The sequence below is a fragment of the Cebus imitator genome, unplaced genomic scaffold, assembly GCF_001604975.1.
Source record: "Cebus imitator isolate Cc_AM_T3 unplaced genomic scaffold, Cebus_imitator-1.0 Scaffold39, whole genome shotgun sequence".
In the NCBI taxonomy this organism is placed as follows: domain Eukaryota; kingdom Metazoa; phylum Chordata; class Mammalia; order Primates; family Cebidae; genus Cebus; species Cebus imitator.
The window spans coordinates 11,775,553-11,798,721 of record NW_016107354.1 but is presented as its reverse complement, the minus strand read 5'-3'; the positions used below and the strand labels follow the sequence as shown (position 1 = coordinate 11,798,721).

Below are 23,169 nucleotides of genomic sequence, written 5' to 3'. Positions count from 1 at the left end.
TGTTGAGCTCCTAATCTATGTTAGACCCTGTATACATCATTGAGAATAAAAGATCTGCCATATGAGTTTTATGGGTTAGTAGGACAAAGATGTTAAATTCCTAAGCAAACAAATACCTAGTTGCATATTATGATAAACAATGTGTTAAAATACTCTGAAAACTATACACTGGTACAGTCATATAAGAAATTATTTATCTGTTGATATGTGAAATTTGCTGCCCAAATAGGAGATACTGTATAAAAAAGTTCTCTTACATTTGTGCTGATGACATTCTATTCCTACCTCTGTTTACATTCTTCTCCCCTAAATTATGAACTTTTCAAGAACAAAAACCATGTTTCATTCATTTTTGTATCCCCATAGTACAGTAACAGGCCAGCATATAGCTCAATAGATGTTGAATGAAGTAATGACTAGGCAGAGTGTAGAGCTCTAGAAATAGTGTTTTAAGTTCAGTTGTTTGGCATTTCTACCTATTAAATAAATGCTACTTGCTCTATATACACACTCGCTATCATTTGAGTAGTGCTAACACTAAACTACCAAATACATACCAAACTCTTGACACCTTTGGGCGTTTTTCATATGCCATTTCTTGATTCTGAAGCTCTCTTCCTGTCATGCTATGCCAGGCTTACTCATATCTATCTTTGAGGTCTCATGGTATGTGTCACATCCCTGAGGAGATTTTCCTCAACTTATAGACTGGATCAAGTGTCCTGTTTAACCTTCTTAAAGCATCTAACTTCTCTTTTATAGAATCTACCAGAATCATAATAGATTTTTTCTGGTTATTTCTTTATTATCTGTAACCTACACTGACTGCATCAAGAGTTCTGTGGAGGCAGGGTCCACTTAGTCTTTTCCCTCCAGCATATTACTGGTACATGTCACATAATGCATTCTTAAAAAATATTTGTTGTTTGGCAAACTGATGGACTTACTGAATAAAAAATTGGATTTTAGTTATATCAGAACCACTGTTGTGAATCCTGCAATGTAGATTTGAATTATCCTTCTGTCACTAACTAACTAGCTGGGTGATTTGAACAATCACTTCACCTTTCTGACTTCAGCCTTTCCATTTATAAAATAAAGGATTTTTTTTTTGAGATGGAGTCTCACTCTGTCACCAGGCTGCAGTTCAGTGGCATGATCTCAGTTCACTGCAACTTCAGCTTCCCAGGTTCAAGTGATTCTCCTGCCTCAGCCTCCCAAGTAGCTGGAACCACAGGCATGCGCCACAATGCCCAGCTAACTTTTGCATTTTTAGTAGAGACAATGTTTCACCATGTTGGCCAGGATGGTCTCAATATCTTGACCTCTTGATCCGCCCACCTCAGCCTCCCAAGGTGCTGGGATTACTGGAGTGAGCCACCATGCCCCGCCATTATTTTCATTCTTTCCAGCAAGCTAGTGTGCTATATTATATAACACTAAACTAGTAAAAGTTGAGTGTGACCAGTTATTGGAACTTAGACTCATGATTTTTGCACAAACATTCCAACTCCTAGGAACAGATTTAATTAGTAAAGAGTTTACCGAAATTCTAAAATTCAAAATTCTATAAAAACATATAAGATACCCCCAGACAAGTAAGGGAGTAGGGAGATCACACAAAGAAGCCTGTCAGGTGGAACAAAGCCTCTCTCTCTCATAATGTCTGTCTTATTAGTTATCAAAATGAGTGGCTAATTTTTTAAAACAGTTGATAGAAATATAAGCAGAAAGTAAACGTTGTTTCATATTTGATGGAATTCTGAGAACAATTTATTGTATTTCTTCAAGTTGACCTGAGGAGCTCAGTAATTTGTCAAAGAGATTAAAGTCAGAAAATTTTGGAACTGAAATTTTATGAACCATTGAAGCAGATCAATTCCTTATTTTTCAGATGGAGAAGCTGAGGCTCAGAGATCTGGTATGACATGCTTTGTATTTACGGAAGGGAAATGGCAGCTTCAGGGTTCAAACCCAAACAGTTCTGTTTCTTCTGCTCTCCCCATTGCAACTGGAATTGAGACAATTAATGCACCTTTAGCCTAACGGTGACATACTAATTTCCATCTTCCACTCATGGAGAGAGACACATTCTCCCCACCCCCCCACTCACAATACACCTTTTTTATTTAATCCTCAAGAAGCAGTCCAGTAGACTCTGATGAGATCTGTGACAAAGATGGCTTTTATCAATGACATTTATTCTTATGCACACTTTTGTTGGCTTTGTGCAAAAGAACTTCATTTGGATTCATAAACCTGTTCATTAATGTGTATAATTCCTTTTTTTAACCTTTTTAAAAAAAATAAAATGAAAACATTCTGTCAATGCTTTAAAATTTATGACTTCAGAAAACTGTCAAATGTCTTTAAAGATCATGGCAATGTCTTCATTGACAACATAGAGTTTTAAAAAAAAGACTGAAGAGCAATAAGATTATATCTGGTTAGCTGGTTTTTGTATTTTAAATACATAAAAGCAGTATAAAATATAATAAAAATAGATATGTGGATTCCCAGAATGAAGAAATATTGATATTTTATTCTTTGCTTCAGATTTTCTTTCAAATTGAAAAAAGGCCAAATTTGAAATTTCTTTCATGCTTTCTTTTTTCAGCCACACACACGCAAAATTAATGTAGCATTTTATAGTGTTAGTGTAAAATCAGTGTAGTGTTTTATAGTGTCTATTGTTCAATGTTTTATGTCATATAATATTTATAAAATATAAATAGAAAAGCAATTTATGTAACCAATCTGAGTAAGTTAGTAGTGTTAAAAATAAAAAAAATACATCAAGATAATTTTCAAAATGGTCCATTGTGATGGATCTGATATTGTAGTCATACTTAAAGAGTTAATACCCTATATTTACTTAGCATCACAAGGAAAGGGTGCAGAGAAATAAATGACATTGGTTAAACACTTACTTAGCATCATAAGAAAAGGGTGCAGAGAAATAAATGACATTGATTAAACATTTACATGTTTATATACATTAAACATTTGTTACACTGTATTAATACATAGGGTACTGTGTTAAACATTTCATACCTTTTGCTTTAATCACAAACTGACTACTAATTAGGTATTAAAGTACCATATTATAGATGAAAAAGCAAGGCTCAGATAAATTAAGGAATTTCTAAAAGGCACACAACTATTCAGAGGCAATGGACTATAGTGATAAAGAGTTTAGGATATGAGCTAGATGGCTGGGGTTCACATTCCAAATTTACATTTTAGCTCTGTGACCTTGAACAAGTACCTTAACTTCTCTGTGCCTAAGTTCCCTTATTTAGAAAATGAAGTTTACACTAATACCTACCACAAAGGGTTTTTGTAAAGAGTAAGCGAGTATATATATGAGTGAGTGTGTGTGTGTGTGTGTGTGTGTGTGTGTGTGTGTGTGTGTAACTGAGAACAGTGGCTAGCAGTTCAAAAGCCCTATACAATTATTTCTATTATTATTATTATAATCATTCTTGAATCCCTCATTCACTTGGTCTTTAAAATTAAACCAAAGGTAAATACCATCTAAACAAGCAAACTATAAAAGACAGAAACCAAATGTAAATGAGGAAGGGCCATAACAAATAATAGCTGAGTCAAAAAGTGTGTCTTGGAGCTCCCTAGAGGAGACAAAGAAGGAAACATGATGGGCTTCATGTCTTTTATGTCTGATTGTTGACAGCACATGAGTGCATCACAAAAAGCATTCCTCAAACTCTTAGAAAAGCAAGGATCTTTATCTAATGCATATTGACCAAAATAATAAAACACGTCCTCAAACGTAGTTTAACAAAACTAGAGAGGTTTCTTTGTTTTGCTAGTTCTTGGTGAAAGCTGAGGGTTTCATTCAATAATGATGCTGAATATGGGCAGAGGTCAGGATGATATATCCAGATAATGCAATTTGTAGTTGCCTGGCTGTATTTAGGGAAAATGTTGGAGGAGCTTGAACACTTTAAGGGACTGAGCAGTGTTAGACAAACCTTTACAAATAAAGTGTTTTTGACAGTAGCTGAATGAAAATTTAGGTTGGAGTTCTTGAATAAAGATAGAAAGAAAAAAATTAAACCTTGCTAATCATATCACTACCAAAAGAATTAAATCTTAATAATCTCTATTTGTGGTTAAAGCTGAGAGCAGATGAAGGAAAAAATGGAAAGCGAAGATTTACAGCTCACGAGAAGCCCAGAAAAGGAGTGCAACAGAAAGAAATTTGAAGGTGAACTGGAAAACGCACTTAAAAGTTTAGATCATCTCTTCTACAGAGATTCAGGTATTGGAGACATTAGATGCTAATATTTCCCAGGACCTAGACTCCCTGTAGCATGAGGCTTTCTGAGGCTAAGAGAAGCTTCCTCACTTGAAACAACAATCAATCAATCAGTCAGTCAGTTTGATATGGGGAGCAACTTGAAGGCATTTCATCTGCAGGTGTTTGGAAGTTTAACAAAATTCCTTTTTTTCAGAGTTGTTACTTAGGGACCTGCGTGCAGAAGCTTCTCTCAGTCTTATTTGTGTGATCTTGCTGGGCAACTGGGGGCCATGTAAATAAATACCTCAAGGACTGGATCTGTCTTCTCACCTGTGAATCCTCAGTGCCTCACATAGTATGAGTGATTAATAAATATTTATTGAGTTGAACAAATGAGTTAGTAAATGAAACCCAGAAAATACAATTTGCCAGTAGTATTTCCTGTAGATAAACAAGGAAATAATAAACCATGAATGGTAACTTGATTATCCATCATGGTTATAGAGGTTGAAGATGTGTATATGTCACTTGCATTTGCCAAAAGGGTTCATATATTATAAAGATAAAGGGAAAGGGTGCAAAGATGAAAACACAAAGATATTCATTGCATCAATGATTATAGCAGCCAAATATTGGAAATAACTAAAATGTTCACAAATAAGGTGTGGGATACATAGAAGAAATATAGTTCATATTATATAATAGAATATTAGATTATAGAACTTTATTATTCAGAAAAATACACATGCTTTACTGTTAAAGAAGTATTAGGTAGCAATAGTAAATCAAGTATAATTTTGAACTTGTAAATTATTTAATTTATATATAGTTTATAAATAATTTATAAATAATTACATATTATTTAATTAATAGAATGCAAGTTTTTGTGGGTTTTTCATAGAAAGGACTGTTGAAATGTTAACAGTGCTTATCCCTGGGTAGAATAATTATTGATTACCTATATTTTCATTGTTTTTAATTCTGTCTAACACCTAATGAAGCTCCCCTAGTCCCCAAGTACTACATTTATAATCAGAAAGGTAATAAAATGGTTTAAAAGTAAAAATAAAATGCTCTCTTGCTGTGGCCAGGTCGTCGGTATTCTAGTTCTACCTCTGAATAGAGGGAATTAGAGGGAATTTTTAGGAATTTGGGGAATCTTTAGGAAGTTTACTGCAGTCTCTTAGACCTGCTCTCCTTACCTGGGAAACAGAAATACCAATAATGATACTTGGCCTTTTAATTTTACAAGACAGATGTAAAAAAAATTGTGGCAATGCATGGGAAAGCATTTTGCAAACTGCAAAAAAAGACACATGATAATGAGGAGGAAAATGAGAAAAAAAGGGCAGAGAAAGAGGTGAAGGAGACAATGACTTTTTAGGGTTGAGAGATGAGAAAATGAATGTGGCTAGTGGTAATATTTGGAGACATCATTAGAACAATTTTTTTAGAGATGGCTGTCACTCTGATATACAGGCTGGAGTGCAGTGGCTATTCACAGACACAATCACAGTGAACTAAAGTCTCTACTTCCTGGGCTCCAGTGATTCTTCTATCTCAGCCTCAGGAGTAGCTGGAAGTACAGGCATGTTACACCTCTGTTAACAGGTAAGAATAGTTTTCTAATGAGAAATGTAAACTTTTTATTATGGAATTCAAGAAATCATATACTAAATAATTAAATTCAAGTCACTTTTATTCCTGCTATCAAGTTCTGGAGAGAATGGCCTGTGAGTCTCCTTAAAAATTAGGTTGGGTCTCTGACCATTGTACTTTATGTGAAAGATTGGAAGATGTGAGTGGTGGACATGAGAGTAGTGGTGGAAGCAATAAATAGTCATTTAATTAACTCAAATAGATACCTGCCTTAAAGAGAAAATAAAAATAAATGCATAGCTAATGATCACAATTTCTCTCCAATTTCATAACAATCTCTGTGTCTCCTTGATCAAGTCTGTTTCCTTTACTGGCCTTCAGCGTTCTCATTCATTAAACTACAGGTATCAGATAAATCATCTCCTAAGTCCTCTGAGCAGTAAAGTTCTATGAGTCTTAGACTTTATGGATACCATAGGTAGAATCCATATGTATTTATCCCTCTCATCTTTTACTTATCTGTAAGGTAGAGAAATTGAGCTAAACTATTGTCATTCTAGTGACAAAGACATTCTTTTGGCTTCCTTGATTAACCTTGCTTACTACTAATTGGTTTGGCTAAAACATTATAATATAATCTCATTATACCATTTTAGCTTGATAAAGCTATCCAAACCTGCATTTCTACTTCTTTATTTGCAAGCTGGGAATAAAAAGAGTACCTACTTTGAATGGTCACTGTGTAGTTACATGAGATACAATACCAAAAAATGACTAAGACAGTTTCTTAGCACAGGGTAGGTGTGCAATTAAAGTTATGCTGTAATATTGAGGCAACACGTTTTGAGTTTTTCCTGGATATTTCTTTAAACTTAGCAGCAGTTATGAGAAGACTCACTGAAACCTGGAGTTTGACTCGGAGACCCATTTCTTGGTTTAAAACTCTATGGAACCAAATCCTGCATAATCTAAAGAATATCATGTTCTAACTGGCTCCTGAATGTTGACTGGATAAATGATTAAATGAAGGCAAGAATAAAGATGTTCTTTGAAACAAATGAGAACGAGGACACAACATACCAGAATCCCTGGGACACATTTAAAGCAGTGTCTAGAGGGAAATTTATAGCAATAAATGCCCACATGAGAAATGAGGAAAGATCTAAAATCGACACTCTGTTATCAAAATTGAAAGAGCTAGAGAAGCAAGATAAAACAAACAAACAAACAAAAAACTCAAAAGCTAGCAGAAGACAAGAAATAACTAAGATCATAGCAGAAGGAGAAAGAGACAAAACCCTTCAAAAAATCAGTAAATCCAGGAACTGGTTTTTTGAAAAGATCAACAAAATAGACCGTTAGCCAGATTAATAAAAAAGAAAAGAGAGAATAATCAAATAGATGCAATAAAAAACAATAAACAGGATATCACCACCAATCCCACAGAAATACAAACTACCATCAGGGATTACTACAAACAACTCTATGTATAGAAACCAGTAAACCTGGAAGAAATGGATAAATTCACGGACACTTGCACCCTCCTGAAACTAAACCAAGAAGTTGAAACCCTGAATAGGCCAATAACAAGGACTTAAGTTGAGGCAGCAATTAACAGCCTACCAACCAAAAAAAGTCCAGGTCCAGAAGGGTTCACAGCCGAATTCTACCTGACATACAAAGAGGAGATGGTACCGATCATTCTGAAACTATTTCAAGCAATACAAAAAGAGAGATTCCTCCCCAACTCATTTTATGAGACCAACATCATCCTGATACCAAAACCCGGAAGAGATGCAACAAAAAAAGAAAACTTCAGGCCAATCTCCATGATGAACATAGATACAAAATCTTCAATAAAATAGTGGCAAATGGTTGCAACAGCACTTCAAAAAGCTTATCTATCATGATCAAGTAGGCTTCATCCAGGGGATGCAAGGCAGGCTCAACATGTGCAAGTCCATAAACGTAATCCACCATATAAATAGAACCAAAGACAAAAATCACATGACTATCTCAATAGATGCAGAGAGGGCCTTTGACAAAATTCAACAGTGCTTTATGCTAAAAACTCTCAATAAACTAGATATTGATGGAATCAATCACGAAATAATAAAAGCTATTTATGACAAACCCACTTCCAATATCATACTGAACGGGCAAAAACTGGAAAGATTCCCTTTGAAATCTGGCACTAGACAAGGATGCACTCTCCCTCCACTCTTATTCAATATAGTATGGGGAGTTTTAGCCAGAGCAATCAGGCAAGAAAAAGAAATAAAGGGTATTCAATTAGGAAAGGAGGAAGTCAAATTTTGCCTATTCACAGATGACATGATTGTATATTTAGAAGACCCTATCACCTCAGCCAAAACTCTCCTTAAGCTGATAAGCAATTTCAGCAAAGTCTCAGGATACAAAATCAATGTGCAGAAATCACAAGTATTCCTATACACCAATAACAGACAAACAGAGAGCTAAATCAAGAGTGAACTCCCACTCACAATTGCTACAAGAAGAATAAAAAATACCTAGGAATACAACTAACAAAGGAGGTAAAGGACCTCTTCAAGGAGAACTACAAACCACTACTCAAGGAAATAAGAGAAGACACAAACAGATGGAAAAACATTCCATGCTCATTAGGAAGGTTAGGAAGACTCAATATTGTGAAAATGGCCATACTGCCCAAAGTAATTTATAGACTTAACACTAGCCCCATCAAACTACCAATGACCTTTTTCACAGAACTGGAAAAAAACACTTTAAGCTTCATATGGAACCAAAAAAGAGCCTTCATAGCCGAGACAGTCCTAAGCAAAAAGAACAAAGCTGGCAGCATCATGCTGCCAGACTTCAAGCTATACTACAAGGCAACAGTAATCAAAACAGCATGGTACTGGTATCAAAACAGAGACATAGACCAATGGAACAGAACAGAGGCCTCCGGAGCAACACCACACATCTACAACCATCTGATCTTTGACAAACCTGACAAAAACAAGCAATGGGGAAAGGATCCCCTGTTTAATAAACGGTGTTGGGAAAATTGGCTGGTAATGTGCAGAAGTAGAAACTGGGCCCCTTCCTGACACCTTACAATAAAATTAACTCCAGAGTTAAAGACTTAAACATAAGACCTAACATCATAAAAACCCTAGAAGAAAACCTAGGTAAAACCATTCAGGACATAGGCATAGGCAAGGACTTCATGACTAAAACACCAAAAGCAATGGCAGCAAAAGCCAAAACAGACAAATATGATCTAATTAAACTCCAGAGCTTCTGTACAGCAAAGGAAACAATCACTAGAACGAACAGGCAACCAACAGAATGGGAAAAAAATTTTGCAATCTACCCATCTGACAAAGGGCTAATATCCAGAATCTACAAAGAACTAAAATAGACTTATAAGAAAAAAACAAACCCATCCAAAAGTGGGCCAAGGATATGAACAGACACATTTCAAAAGAAGACATATATGAAGCCAACAAACATATGAAAAAATGCTCATCATCACTGGTCATTAGAGAAATGCAAATCAAAACCACATTGATATACCATCTACCAGTTAGAATGGTGATTATTAAAAAATATGGAGACAACAGATACTAGAAAGAATGTGGAGAAATAAGAACACTTTTACACTGTTGGTAAGAGTGTAAATTAGTGCAACAATTGTGGAAGACAGTGTGGCAATTCCACAAAGATCTAGAAATAGAAATTCCATTTGACCCAGCAATCCCATTACTGGGTATTTACCCAAAGGACTATGAATTATTCTATTATAAAGACACACGCACAGGAATGTTCACTGTGGCACTCTTCACAATAGCAAAGACCTGGAACCAACCCAAGTGCCCCTTGATGATAGACTGGACAAAGAAAATGTGGCACATATACACCATGGAATACTATGCAGCCATAAAAACGATGAGTTTGTGTCCTTTGTAGGGACATGGATGAACCTGGAAACCATCATTCTCAGCAAACTGACACAAGAACAGACAATCAAACACTGCATGTTCTCACTCATAGGTGGGTGTTGAACAATGAAAACACTTGGACACAAAGAGGGGAGCATCGCACACTGGCCTCCCTTGGGGGTGGCTACGGGAGGGATAATGGGAGGGAGGATGAGGGAGGGATGACGTGGGGAGAAATGTCAGGTATAGGTGATTGGGGGATGGTGGCAACAAACCACCTTGCCATGAACGTACCTATGCAACAATCTTCCATGATCTGCACATGTACCCCAGAATGTAAAGTACAATTAAAAAATAAAACAATGCCATGTTCTTTCATTAAGTCTCCAGTGGCTAAAAGTTTGTTGTTCTTGAGCCTAGGTTTGGCTTCATTGGAACCTCCACCAGCTAAATTCACATTAAAGCTAAAAACTAAACAAAACAAATCCAAATTAATATATGATTAATGCACTGCTTTTTAGAAAAGGATAAATAGAGCATTTTATTAACACTTTTTTTGCTGCAACAAAATGACAGTCCACAGATTTTCATTCAACACAACAAAAGCTGTGATCACATTACATCACTTTGAGGCACAAAGCAAAGGGTATTTTTATTTTCTTAAGGTAAAGAATAATTTGCATTTTTAAACAACCTTTATGTTTTATATTCGCAGTAGCATGGCCTCCAGTCACTAGCACAATACAATGAACAGATCAAATATCCAGAATAGACAAAATACACCAAGAATATTTTGAGTTGAATTGGGAAATGCATTGTCATAATTTTAGGGCATCATAAAGAGGTCTGATGTTAGCTTTTTAAGAGAAAAAAAAAATCATTTGAACCACCCAAACAGCTACTACAAGCAAAATGAAGGTAATATACAGACAGGAAATTTTATGCATTGCACTTATTGCTTGGTACACAAATGTTACAATTCTTGTTGAGTTATATTAAGAAACGACAAGCAAAATGCCTCTTCCCCATCTAAAATTCTATGACTCTATGAAAGTAGAAATTGCAATTCCCTAATCCAACATTAGGTGTATGTTATTTTTGGTTTTGTGTGATTTTTTTTGTTATGTTTCTGTGTATTCAGTTGACACTGCCCTAGATGTTTAACATGCAAAATATTGCACTACTACACAAATACTTAAACCCAAACCTCTNAGATATATAGAGAGAGACAATTTTAATATAATTTATTGTCCTATATATTTAAGACAAATATTTCTTAATAGGACTTTAAATAATAAAATTTTCTACTTACAATATCTCTATGAAGTGTATCTTTCCATATTATATATAGCTCTGTGGCACAAGTTTCATATAGTATTTAATTATGAAGGAAGAAGGATATCTAAACGATTCTCTATTTCTTTGTTGTTAATATTGCATTTTAAGGGCTACATCTCCATAGTAAATTTCTTATTAGATTCTTTATGGTGTATATATCTCTTTTTTTCTAAGTTACAACCAGTACAAAGTTGTAATAAAAAATACATTGAAGTTTATTTCTTTTTATATTTTTTGCAAAATAGTTATGTGATATGCTACATGAAAAGTTTGATTTTATTGAAATGCGAAGTTTTTCATACTGTTAGGTAAATGGATGGAAGAACATGAAGCATACCCCTCAATTTACATGTTCTCTTTCACAGAAATAAGTGTTCATGCCCAAGCATTTCATAGAAAACATTGCAAGATATTCCTCTTTAGGGCTAACAAAATATCCCACATTATGCAATTCTAACAATTATTCAGTACAACTGTAGCTGCTGGTTCACAATGTACTTCTTTAATTGAGAGATATCCCAACTCCATGATTTTCCTTAATAAATGTTGCTACAACCTGATGCAGCCAACTTGACAGTTTCCCGGTTTTTTTCAAAAAACAGGACTTCTTTGTGCTATCTTGCAATGCAGTGTAACAAATATATAAGTGCATTTTGCATGATCAAGTAGCTTTGGCTTCCTAACTTTTGTAGGATGAGATGTGCCAACTGTTTTAGTTGTGCTTTATTAAACAGTGATGAGTTTTAGCTCATACAAATCCAATGGGTAACTACTTGTTTCTACAATTTTGACCAGTTAACCTGTAAGTCACAAACGCAAGAATGAATGACTTGAATGGAAATGATGGAACTTCATAATTTTACAGATTGCACTTGATGGTAGCCTCATGAGTTTGTTTTCATTTCATTTTTACAGCAAGACTTGCCTGGTTGTTATGTTTACATGTTTACATCATGTGTTTTTTTTTGTGTGTGTGCAATCACAATGAATTTAATCACAAACACTAAAAATAAATCCAGTAATTGGTTTTGTTATGAATAATCATCTCGGTCCTTATAGCTGTATGAGTCTTGTACTTCTCCTTGTACAAATTCCTCTTTCTTTTCCCAACCATTGGGCCAACCTCCATTGGCCTGTGTTGTGGCACCATAAGACTTGGTGGTACCATAATTTATATAATTTTGAGTAATGTCCCCTGTTTCTTCATCAAGTTCATCTTCATGAATAAATCCACATTTTTCTTCACTTGTTTCCTCAGGGTCTGCCCAGGGTTGTTTCTCTCCCGAGGCAAATATTGCATAAAATATAACTCCACCATAGTGGACTAGGGCAGCGATCAGGAAGACATACTGCCACTCTTCACGTGACTGCAGTGACAAAAAGCAGCACTGTGAGAAGAGACTCCCCATGATTTAAGCGCCTAACAACTTTTCTGAATGCACCACTACTTAGACTTCATAAAACACTATCTTTGGTCCATGTCCTGATTATGTAAAGCAAACACTCTATATAACACTTCTGTAATACTATTACTTTTATTATTTAATTTTTTACATCTAAAAGTTTAGAAATAAAATTCCAAATATATCTACAGCCTGATGATTTTTAAAATATTCATAATCTCTTTTCATGTCCGTTGATCGACTTGTCTTTTTATTACATTTCTTTTGTTTCTTTACTTCTAGTAAACCTGATTTTTGAAGCTCTGCATAAACATATAAGTACAAATAGCTGATGATAATATTCTTCTTTGGACAACTGCAGAGGACTCTGAATTGAGGTTTACAAACAAACCTAAGAAGACATCTGCTTGACTATTTTAAAAAGCTAGAGACAAAAGGGGTTTTTGTCACATCAGGGATATTAGAACTATCAAAAAGTGTTGAGAAACATATTGTTTATGGTTTGGGAAATGGACTTTCTTGGAATTCCCAAAAAGGTATTTTATTCTGAGCCTCATTTATCTTTCCCACTCAGAGAAGTGATGAGTGGTCCAGAAAGAGAATGCCAAGGATAATATTTTAACTCTTTTTCCAAAAAAAATTTATCATTTTGAGAAACTGTCTTCTATGACCAAACACCTGTTTTGACCATCTTACCTTATTCTTTGTCATTGCACCAACAATGATAGGACAAACCATTCCTGACAATGTGCCGACACCATTCGAAATGCCCATTAAGATACTGGCATATCTTGGAGCAATATCCAAGTGGTTAACATTGAAACCTGAAATAACACACATAAGTTTTGAATCAGGGAATTCTAAACTTCTTAGAAGTAAGAACCTACAGAACCACAAATCACGGCTTCTTAAAATATATTGGGTACAGAGGACGCCCTTAATTACTTTGTGATATTTTCTCTTGGGGATATAATGAGAATGGAATGATGTCTGAATTCTTATCCAATCCTTAATATGTGATGCTAAGTCCACAGAGAGGAGGTAATGTTCTCTTAACAACAACAACAACAAAGGCAGGTCAGGAGGAAATTGAGTATTAACAAATCTAAATGTTTTCTAAATATTTTATTGTCTTCATTTTCCAGTGGAAATATTTGACTATTATTCAATGTATCAAAGATGTATATGAAGATGTCTATAAAAAGATACACGTATGTATCTGTTATCAGCAGTCAAGATCAGAATGTCACAAGAACAAAGAAAAACAAAATTATATCTTACCAGATATAGCAAATCCACTGAACCCCACTGCAAGTACCAAGAATGAGATTGCTACCCCTCTAGTATGAGAATAGCCAACGACCAGGAGCAGTGTGGCTTCCATGCCAAAACCTTTAGAAGCAAACACATAGAAATTCTTCAGAAATTTTTGAAATTTTACCAATGAGCCAAAATTGCTAAAAATGTTCCAACTTGTTGACCTAGAAATTCCACTTCAGAGAGCCTATCTTCAAAAATAGTAATAGTAATAATTTATCCTAGAGATTTGTGAAGATTTCCTTATGTTTTAGTTAAGACATCCAAAACATCCTATAGTTTCAATAATGGGAAGAGGTAAGTTAGTTACAAAAACTACAAATGGTATTATTAAGCAATTACTTAAAACTAGGAGTTACAAAAAGTTTGAAGATGAAAAAGTTGTTTTAAATGAACAATGAAGGCACAAATGTAACTGCATCTGAGTAATTTGATACATGTAGAAAAAGTTATTCACTCATGTAGGTTAAACTGATTGAACTAAAAATATGACCTTAGTGCCACTTATGTACTTACCACCACAATTCATGATCTTTCTCACTGTAGTAGTTGAAAGAATCTGCTTGCTTCTTAGAAAATCTGCAATTTGCCCTCCAATAGGCACAATAATTGTCATTACTAAGTGTGGCACAGCAGATAGCATGCCAACCTGATGAAAAACAAGAAAGGGGAGAAATAGACATAGCCATGAATAATGTGAGCAGTTTAATGGCCTTGGTTTTCTGAATCTGTCATCAAATCTTTACGAACAAAGGAAGGAAAATGCTGTTTCCAAATGACCACTTACTCATTTCTAGAATAAGTAATGCCTTCCACAGAATAAATGAGAAAAGCTAAGCGAATTTACTTTGACCCCTTTCTACCTTCTATGAGAAGGTAATTTTTTTTTTTTTTTGCTATGTTACGAGTCAGTAAATTTTGAGTATGAATCAACTATTCTGACATCATTAAATGTGTTGGCACAAATACATCCTTAGTGAAAGAGAGGGAAAGTGGCAATAGAGAGAGAGGCAGAGTGAGGAAAAATACATTTGACACATCTCAAAGAGCCTGTATTTAAAATTCATTTTTAATTCATATGGGACAAATGCATATTTGCATTTTAAATATATATCTCTTATGAGTTTTATAGCACAGACATAATTTCTATAGAGTAAGATCCCAGATAATGCAGATAAGTTCTTCAGGTTTAAGTATTTTCTACATCAAATATCAATACTTGATCACATTTTTATATGAAATTAATGAAAAAAAATACATTTGACCATACAAAAATGTGATCAGGTATTGATATTATCACACTTAGTAATTGCATATAGTTTTTTCATTAATTTCGTGCCTAATTTAAAACTTTACCCACCAGGATCAGTTAAACACACATTTTTAACTATTAATTACACACAAAGCACTGTGTTCTAAGCATTTTGGGGACCAGAAGTATAAATAAAATGCATTTAAATTATGTATTACCACATACGTGGACTTAATAAACTTTGAATGGAAACATATAAGGAAGATTTTTTGTTTTTTGTTTTGTTTATTTTCTTACTAAGTATATATTGAAGAACAATTCCTGGCAGATAGTGTTTATTATTTATGTTTAAGTATGTCTTTTCAATTAGATTATTGAAAGTTTGAGACAAAGATTCTATTTTATTTTACTGGTATATAGTATGGTATCACAATCACGGATTTGAGTTGTCATAATGATTACTTGTGAGAGTAAATATTCCATGATAGCGTAAACGTTCAGGCTATTTAATGATCTCTCCCATCCCATATGGAAGATTTTAATATTCCTCTTAAATAAAGAAATTGAGACTCAGAAGTCTTAAGCAATTGTGAGAGCTAAATATTAAATCAGTTCTACCTGAGTCCAAACACTGGGATCTTAGCCACTATGTTTAGCACCACTACCGCTAGAAGGAAAAATCAAATACAATCAGACAATATATGTTAATGCACTTAGTCTAGTACAAAACTTGGTATGTAGCAGGGGTTCAACAGTGAGCTAAATAAAGATGTCAGATAAACTGACATTAGAAAAAAAAATTATTGCTTTGAGACCAGCACCTTGAGAAAAGTACAGGGATTTTTATTCTTCATAGGGAGTAGATATATTTCAAGCAGTCAATGTATAGAAAGAAAGCTTTGAATAAAAAAAAAATTATGGAACACTCTATGTTAGGATTTGTATAGAATTACATGGCATGGTTTGGCATTTTTAAAGGCAGGCTAAAAGCTTGGGAGTAACCACATTGCCTAAGTCCACATAAACAACTTGCATTTTGACGCAGTATTTGATACACGTGAAAAGTTTTTTAATTGAAAACTCTCTGTTATTTGCTATCTATTCAAACAATCATCTTGATTACTTTGGATAAGGAAAGAACAAAGCTATGGTTATTTTTTAACACTTTCAGCAAAGGGTGTTCAAAGCTCTATGGAAAATGCAAGGTGTTAACAATCTAGAGGGTTAATGAGACAGAAGTTTTAGACTATTTTGGCGTATTATTTAACAGCTGAGGGTATTGAATATCCTAGCTTCTTAAACAATATGTAGATATTCTCTGTGTTTGACCTCAAAAGGGCCAAAGAGGTTTCAAAAGTTTATGAGTTATTCAGCGATCTTCTTGGCTTTTGGTGACTTATCATGAGTAATAACTTGCCACATGATCAAAATGATCAGAACCTTCCTAAGGATCATTTATGTCAATCGCATAAAAGTTTGCTTATTATTTTAAGGTTTTGCAGGATAGGCTAGATGTTTTTGAGATTAGTACTGCTTTAATCTTCATAGAAACTCCAGGTAACTAGATTTTTGCCCATCCTTCTTTTTGCTTTTCTGGGTCACAGTCTAGATCGTATCTCTTCCTATCTGATCCATGTTCTGTTCAGAAATAGCAGCAAAGCACAGCCAGCCAACAGTATTATTCTCCTCCCCTAAGTAGGAAGCTCAAAAGGAATGGATATCTATTCTCATTTGGCTTGTCCCCATAACCTCACCTTTCAAAGTGCTGGTTAACCCTAGCACTGACCTACTGATATGCCATTTTCGAGGTCCTGAAAATGTTGCATATAAGCACAGGCTAATATAATATATTAAATTTTATATATATATATATATACACACACACACACACACTTGATTAAAAAATAAATAAATAATATATATACTTGACATATATTGTATTGGCCTATGCTAATATAAATATATATTACTATATATATATGTATCGGTTAACTAATATAATTAACTTATATACTTAGCTGATATAAAATATATGTTATAATTTTATTTATATATATGTTACTATCTTAACTAAGTCAGTATACTTAGAACAAAGATGAAGCCATTGCACTTGTGTTTCTTTTTCTGTAGGATACCCAATTTAACTAAAGTTGCAGAGAATGACCTTCCATGTAAATATTTTATTTACTTTACCTAAATTTGGCTGCACTTCTTAAAGATGGTATTAATACCATTATTTAGAGATAAGAAAATTGAAGCTGATAATTATTCAAAAGTCTGCTCAAGATTATATACCAATACTTTGCTGTAGAGCTTGTATTTGAAACCATGACAGCCTAGACCCAAAGCAAATTCTCTCTGTTCTCCAGCATCTCCTATACAAATTTTTCAGCTAAGTCAGAATTTTTTAAACCAATCTAATTCATATCTGAGGACCAATCTGTGGTGTGTGAATTTATCCACAATTTTAGTTAAAAATATAACTAATAAAGAAAATAAATCAACCCATCTGGTTAATTTATAATTAGTTTTTGCAAAATACCATTGCTTTTACTTAAGCATTCTCAATTATCGGACGTACAGGAGCAAAATGATCACAGTTTCATTAACATCAGTTGGCTTCCTCGCTCTCCCCTCTGAGACCTGGCTTTATTAATAGCCTCTCAGTGTCATATTTGTCCTAGATTATGAAAATGGACTCACACCTCCAGCAGTCTTTGTTGAGATGTATAACACCTCTCAGAGTTCCCAAAGGCTACCCTGGAATATTTGATCAGCTCCAGAGACAAGAGCTCTGACTAAAGCAGCCATTCTTCTCAGGGATGGAGGAAACAGTTTCCTTAGAAACAGGAATTACAAAAGAGCTCTTAGAATAGCTACTCCTAAACTGAGGTTTTCTTAAGTCCCAGGTCTCAGATAGTCTTTCAAGTAGAGACAGAATATGAATAGCGAGCCCAGCTGGACTTATGTAATGACATGAAGAGAGATAGCAAGACCATTGCCAGCACAGACAATGCATTCAGGACTCAGCAAAGGGCTTGGCATAGAGATGGCATTGAGCAGATACTCACTAAATGCTTGAATGGATACATGATTTACCTGAATTTGAATGGCATAGTAAAGATAATTGAACGGAAATCAAAGAGTCTTTGTCTGAACTTGATTTTGTTATGCATTACTAGCATGGCTTTAAGCAATTTAAATATTTTCCCTAGTTTCTGTTTTCCCATCATTTTAAAATTTTATTTTATTTTATTATTACTTTTTTTAGACGGAGTCTTGCCTCTGTCACCCAGGCTGGAGTGCCACGGTGTGATTTTGGCTCACTGCAACCTCAGCCTCCCAGGTTCAAGTAATTCTCCTGTCTCAGCCTCCTGAGTAGCTAATTTTTGTATTTTTAGTAAAGATGGGGTTTCACCATTTTGGCCAAGCTGGTCTCAAACTCCTGACCTCAAGTGATCCACCCATCTCGGCCTCCCAAAGTGCTAGGGTTACAGGCGTGAGCCACTGTCCTGGCCTTCCCATTGTTTCAACAGAAATGATGGTTGTTGTTCCAAAGGTCAACTAGCAAAGGTTGTTAATGAATATGAGAATATTTTCTAAATTTTGAGTTCCTATATAAATATAGTATAGTATTTTTGTGTTCATTTTACTCTTATAGAAAATCTCAAAATGATTATATTCCCATAACTATGAACAAATGTCTGTGGAATTTAGCATGCTGTGTTGTAATTGGTAACTTACTTTCATGTTTATACCACTAAGCTGTGAACACTTTGAGGCTCAAAACCATATTTTTATTTCTGCATCTAACATAAAGTTCTGCACATTGTGTGCAATAAATAGTTAAATTAATAAATTGTATGGACAAAATACAAGGGTGTTTGCAGATTTTCTTTTTACAATTCTCATATATTTTAGCTGTTCAAGAGTTCTAGGATCACTGAAGAATAATTAGGCAATTAGTAAGTAGAATTCTATTTGAATGGAATACCTTTTTTTTGCATTTACATTGTCTGTGACCTGACCCTTACAGCAAATTATGCATATTTACAGGGAAAAGATTACACTGCTGCTCGCCCCAATTGGGCTGTAAGTTCCATGAAGGCAGATACTAGGTTTGTTTTGCTTGTATTCTCAGTACCAGAGAGCAATTCTAGCTGGCAATAGAATACAGTAGATACTGAAACATTTTAATTTGCTTCTAATCCCTGGCAGTTATTTCTTTAATGAATAAATGAATAAGCTCTGGAAATTCAAAGGTAACAATTTTTGCAAATGAAGTTAATATTCACTTAAATACATAGGTAATCCACAATTTATATAAGAATAAATTTCACGTACCTTGCTAATTTCAAATCCAAAGACTTCCTCGAAATATGCTGGCTGACTAATGAGCAATAAATAAAAAGTCCAGCTTCTGCAGAAGTTTGCAACAATTATTGCATAGACTGGCATGGATGTAAAAAATTTCCTCCATGGAGTCTTGAATTTCTGAAATTCCAAAAACAGATATTATGACCATTTTACATATTTTCAAACTTAAATGGGAATAACCAGTGCTTTGCATTTTAAGGGTGTATATAACAGGTCATAAGTTGGATGTAGGAAGATGTAGTGAAGCATTAATTATAACCACAAAGCTAACCTTAACTACATAAATAATCATTGAAAGAGAAAATGAAAGATCTCAATCACTGCTACTGATTCAATTATTCTAGCTTTAGGAATATACAAAAATTTCAATAATTTTTGAATCAATTATAGAAAATTGATTCAAAAAGCATAGATCCTACTTTTAAGGTTTCTTTCTTTTCCTTTTTAGTAGTGATAGATCATATCTCAGCTAAAACTCTCTACCACATCAGTGGGCTTGTGATAGCCAAAATATTTTATTTACAACATTGAAAATTCAATGTATTCATGAAGAGAAAGCTACAAAAACGGAAGAGTACAGTATTCTAGACCCTACCTGATGTCAATTATTCTACTATTAATCAATCTAAGTCAATTATTCTGCTATCAATCAATCTATAAATTCTCTTGAGAGATAGTAGCTATAACTATGAATTCTGTGACATTGGAGTTCAAGGTTCTATGAAACTCAGAACAGCTGGGTGAAAGCATTTGTCCATTTCCCTAGCATACCTTAGGCATACAACTAGCTACTTACAATATTTAAAGCATTCAAAATTAACAACACAAATATGATCAGCTGTGTATATGACCCCTTTATAAAATTAAACCTAATTGTACTTAAAGTTTCTGTATATGCCCAAATGTAACCAAGTATGTATTCACCCTCAAGACTAATATTTTTAGACCTTAAAATAGCCCTCATATTCTCCAATTATTTCTCAATTACGTTGTTTGGAACACCAAAATACTGCTTGGTGAGGAAACAGTAGCCTAAAATAACTTTGTTAAAAGCTAACTTGGGATCCTTGACCTAACTAAATTACTGAAAGAGAAGGCAAACATATTTCACATGGATTTAACAATTATTCCTGAGTGTAAAACCTCATAATTGCTAGTATTGGTTGTGGCTGTAATTAAGCCTTTTAAAGATCACTTTAAATGCAACACAGTAGGAAGTTATGATGTGGTGATCATAAATATATGAAAGACAAAAAAGAAAGAAAACGAAAACAAAAATCTGCCCTGATAATATGTAATGAATACTGTGGCTTTGGACAAAAAATTTAGTGGCGGCATCATAAATGGGTTTAAAAATGCAGTTTTTAAAAAGTAATCAATATGTTCTAGGAAAATGATTCTAGATGAGTACAGTTATTTCACAGATAATAAAAATGCCAGAAGACAGAAATGTCTGCATTATGGTGTTATGTTAGCATAAGAAATGACTCCAGAATATTATTAGAAGTAAAAAAAAAAAAAAAAACAAAACTTTTCCCTGCTGGGCAAAGATCCTTTCATTCATACCAGGATCATCTTTACTAAGAACTTTATTCTTTATTCTGATGCTAAAATACTTCATCAAATGCAAGAGAAAAATATCTCATTTCATATCTTTAAAAAATTGCTGAGGTATTAAAGGGGAGTTTATGGTATTCTGATAATGTTCTATTTATTGAATTGGCTGTTTATGTTTAGTTTATACAAATTAAAGAAGCAGAATATTTATTATTTGCAAATTTTTCTGTACATACATTATATTTAAATATATATATTTTAAAAAATACATTTAAAAGACATTGCAGTCAGTTGCAATGTGTGATTCTTAATCAGATTCAGATTCAAAACAAATAGTTAGAAATAAATTTGAATATAGGTTAGATATTAGAATATAGATGGTAACAGAAATTTGAATATGATGTGGGTGTTAAATGATAATAGAGGATTGTTTGTAATTAGGTATAATAGTAGCCCTGAGAATGTGAAGAAGAATATTAGTTTTCTAGAGATACATATGAAGTATTCATGGATAAATTGTTTTGAGGTTTCATTTACTTTGAAATAGTTCATCAAGACAAAAGTGAAATAAATATGGCAAGATGAAAATTGTTACACCTATGTGGTGGGTATATGATATTCCTGATTCTTCCTCTTTTGCCATATATTAAATTTCTTTCACAATAAAAAAGTTCAAATTAGCTAAAATACAAATTCTATTCCCACATAATCTCATTTTTAAATTTACTTTGAAGCTACAGGAACATGTGAAACATCAGTAAAAAGTAAAATACTGTGTTTAGAAAAGCAGTGAAGTATAGGAAGTGGGGAGCTGAAGATTATGCTGTTTTTTTCCATCCTCCTGTTGTTCTTTCTGGGGTCATTTGTTGGAATTAGTTTTTACTTAGACATAATTTCTGATTTTGTTTTGAATTTATTTCTAATCTCGACATATGACCTCTCAAGAACTGGCAAATAATAGAACATAATGAATAAATAGGATATAGGCTGATCAGATTATGTTGGAACTAGAAATCCAGGCTAACCTCAGAATTTGCCATAAATCAGCCTCTATTACCTTCTGCTCAAAATAACTGCAGCTAATGGGCACCAGTGCATACTACCAATCTTCCATCCACTCCCATATCACCTCTCATTTCTCAGTAGCCACCATAAGAAATTATTCGTATATTTACAGAAGGAAACACGAAGGGGAACATTCTAATACCAAGTTAACTCATGGAACCACTACAATGTAAAGACTTTTTTAAACTTTGAAAGTTTAACTTCTGAAATTATACATGATATGGGATTTTTCTTATTCATTAAGGGCCAATATAGCTCAGTAATAATGGGTGATAGAATTTTTTATTTTTAACTTAGGATGAGATGTCAAAGAAAGGCATTCTTTAACAAATGAAGCAGAGAATCTAAGCTGGAATCAAACACACCTCGAATAAGGAGAGGGAGGTGTGTTTTAAAAGAACACATGCATAATATGCAAGAGTCATTGATTCTACAACTAGTGTCTGACACTTTCCAACTCTTAGCATAAGGAAAATGCATTCATAGATCAGATCACCAAATGACTGAATCTTTCTGAATACACTGCTTTTACTAACCAGTGTTTTCCGTTTTTTTTTTTTTTTTTTTTTTTTTTTTTTTTAGATTGAATCTCACTCTGTCTCCCAGGCTGCAGTGCAATCTCGGCTCACTGTAACCTCCATCTTCCTGGTTCAAGCCATTTCCCTGCCTCAGCCTCCGGAGTAGCTAGGATTATCGGCATAGGCCACCATGCCTGGTTAATATTATTTTGTTTTCTTAGTAGAGAAGGTGTTTCACCATGTTGGCCAGACTGGTCTCAAACTCCTGACCTCAGACAATCCACCCACCTTGGCCTCCCAAAGTGCTGAGATTACAGGTGTGAGCCACCACGCCTGGCCTGCTTTTTTAAACATAATATAAGGTGGCTTTGTATTAATTAATATGTACAACATATCAATGTTACGTGGAATAAAATATTCGGATTATTGGAATAGAACTATGTTTTCTCTCTCTTTAGATAAATCCTAAGAAATCAAATCATCAGAAAAAAAGGCTTCACAACATTGTCTTTATAATACTTGATATTCATAATAATAATCCTGAAAGATAATG

The 23,169-nt window shown here is 34.0% G+C and overlaps 1 protein-coding gene across 1 annotated transcript in view; it reads right to left on the bottom strand.

The window, feature by feature from the left end:
• Nucleotides 1-12,099: 12,099 nt before the first annotated feature.
• SLC17A6 (solute carrier family 17 member 6) overlaps nucleotides 12,100-23,169 on the bottom strand; it is a 42,269-nt gene continuing 31,199 nt past the window's right edge. The window contains exons 8-12 of the mRNA XM_017525928.2: nucleotides 19,444-19,593; nucleotides 14,364-14,496; nucleotides 13,812-13,922; nucleotides 13,227-13,354; nucleotides 12,100-12,494 (exon numbers count right to left, since the gene is read on the bottom strand). Of these exons, the coding sequence (XP_017381417.1) occupies nucleotides 12,159-12,494; nucleotides 13,227-13,354; nucleotides 13,812-13,922; nucleotides 14,364-14,496; nucleotides 19,444-19,593 (858 nt within the window). The 3' untranslated portion in view covers nucleotides 12,100-12,158. The remainder of the gene's footprint in view (nucleotides 12,495-13,226; nucleotides 13,355-13,811; nucleotides 13,923-14,363; nucleotides 14,497-19,443; nucleotides 19,594-23,169) is intronic.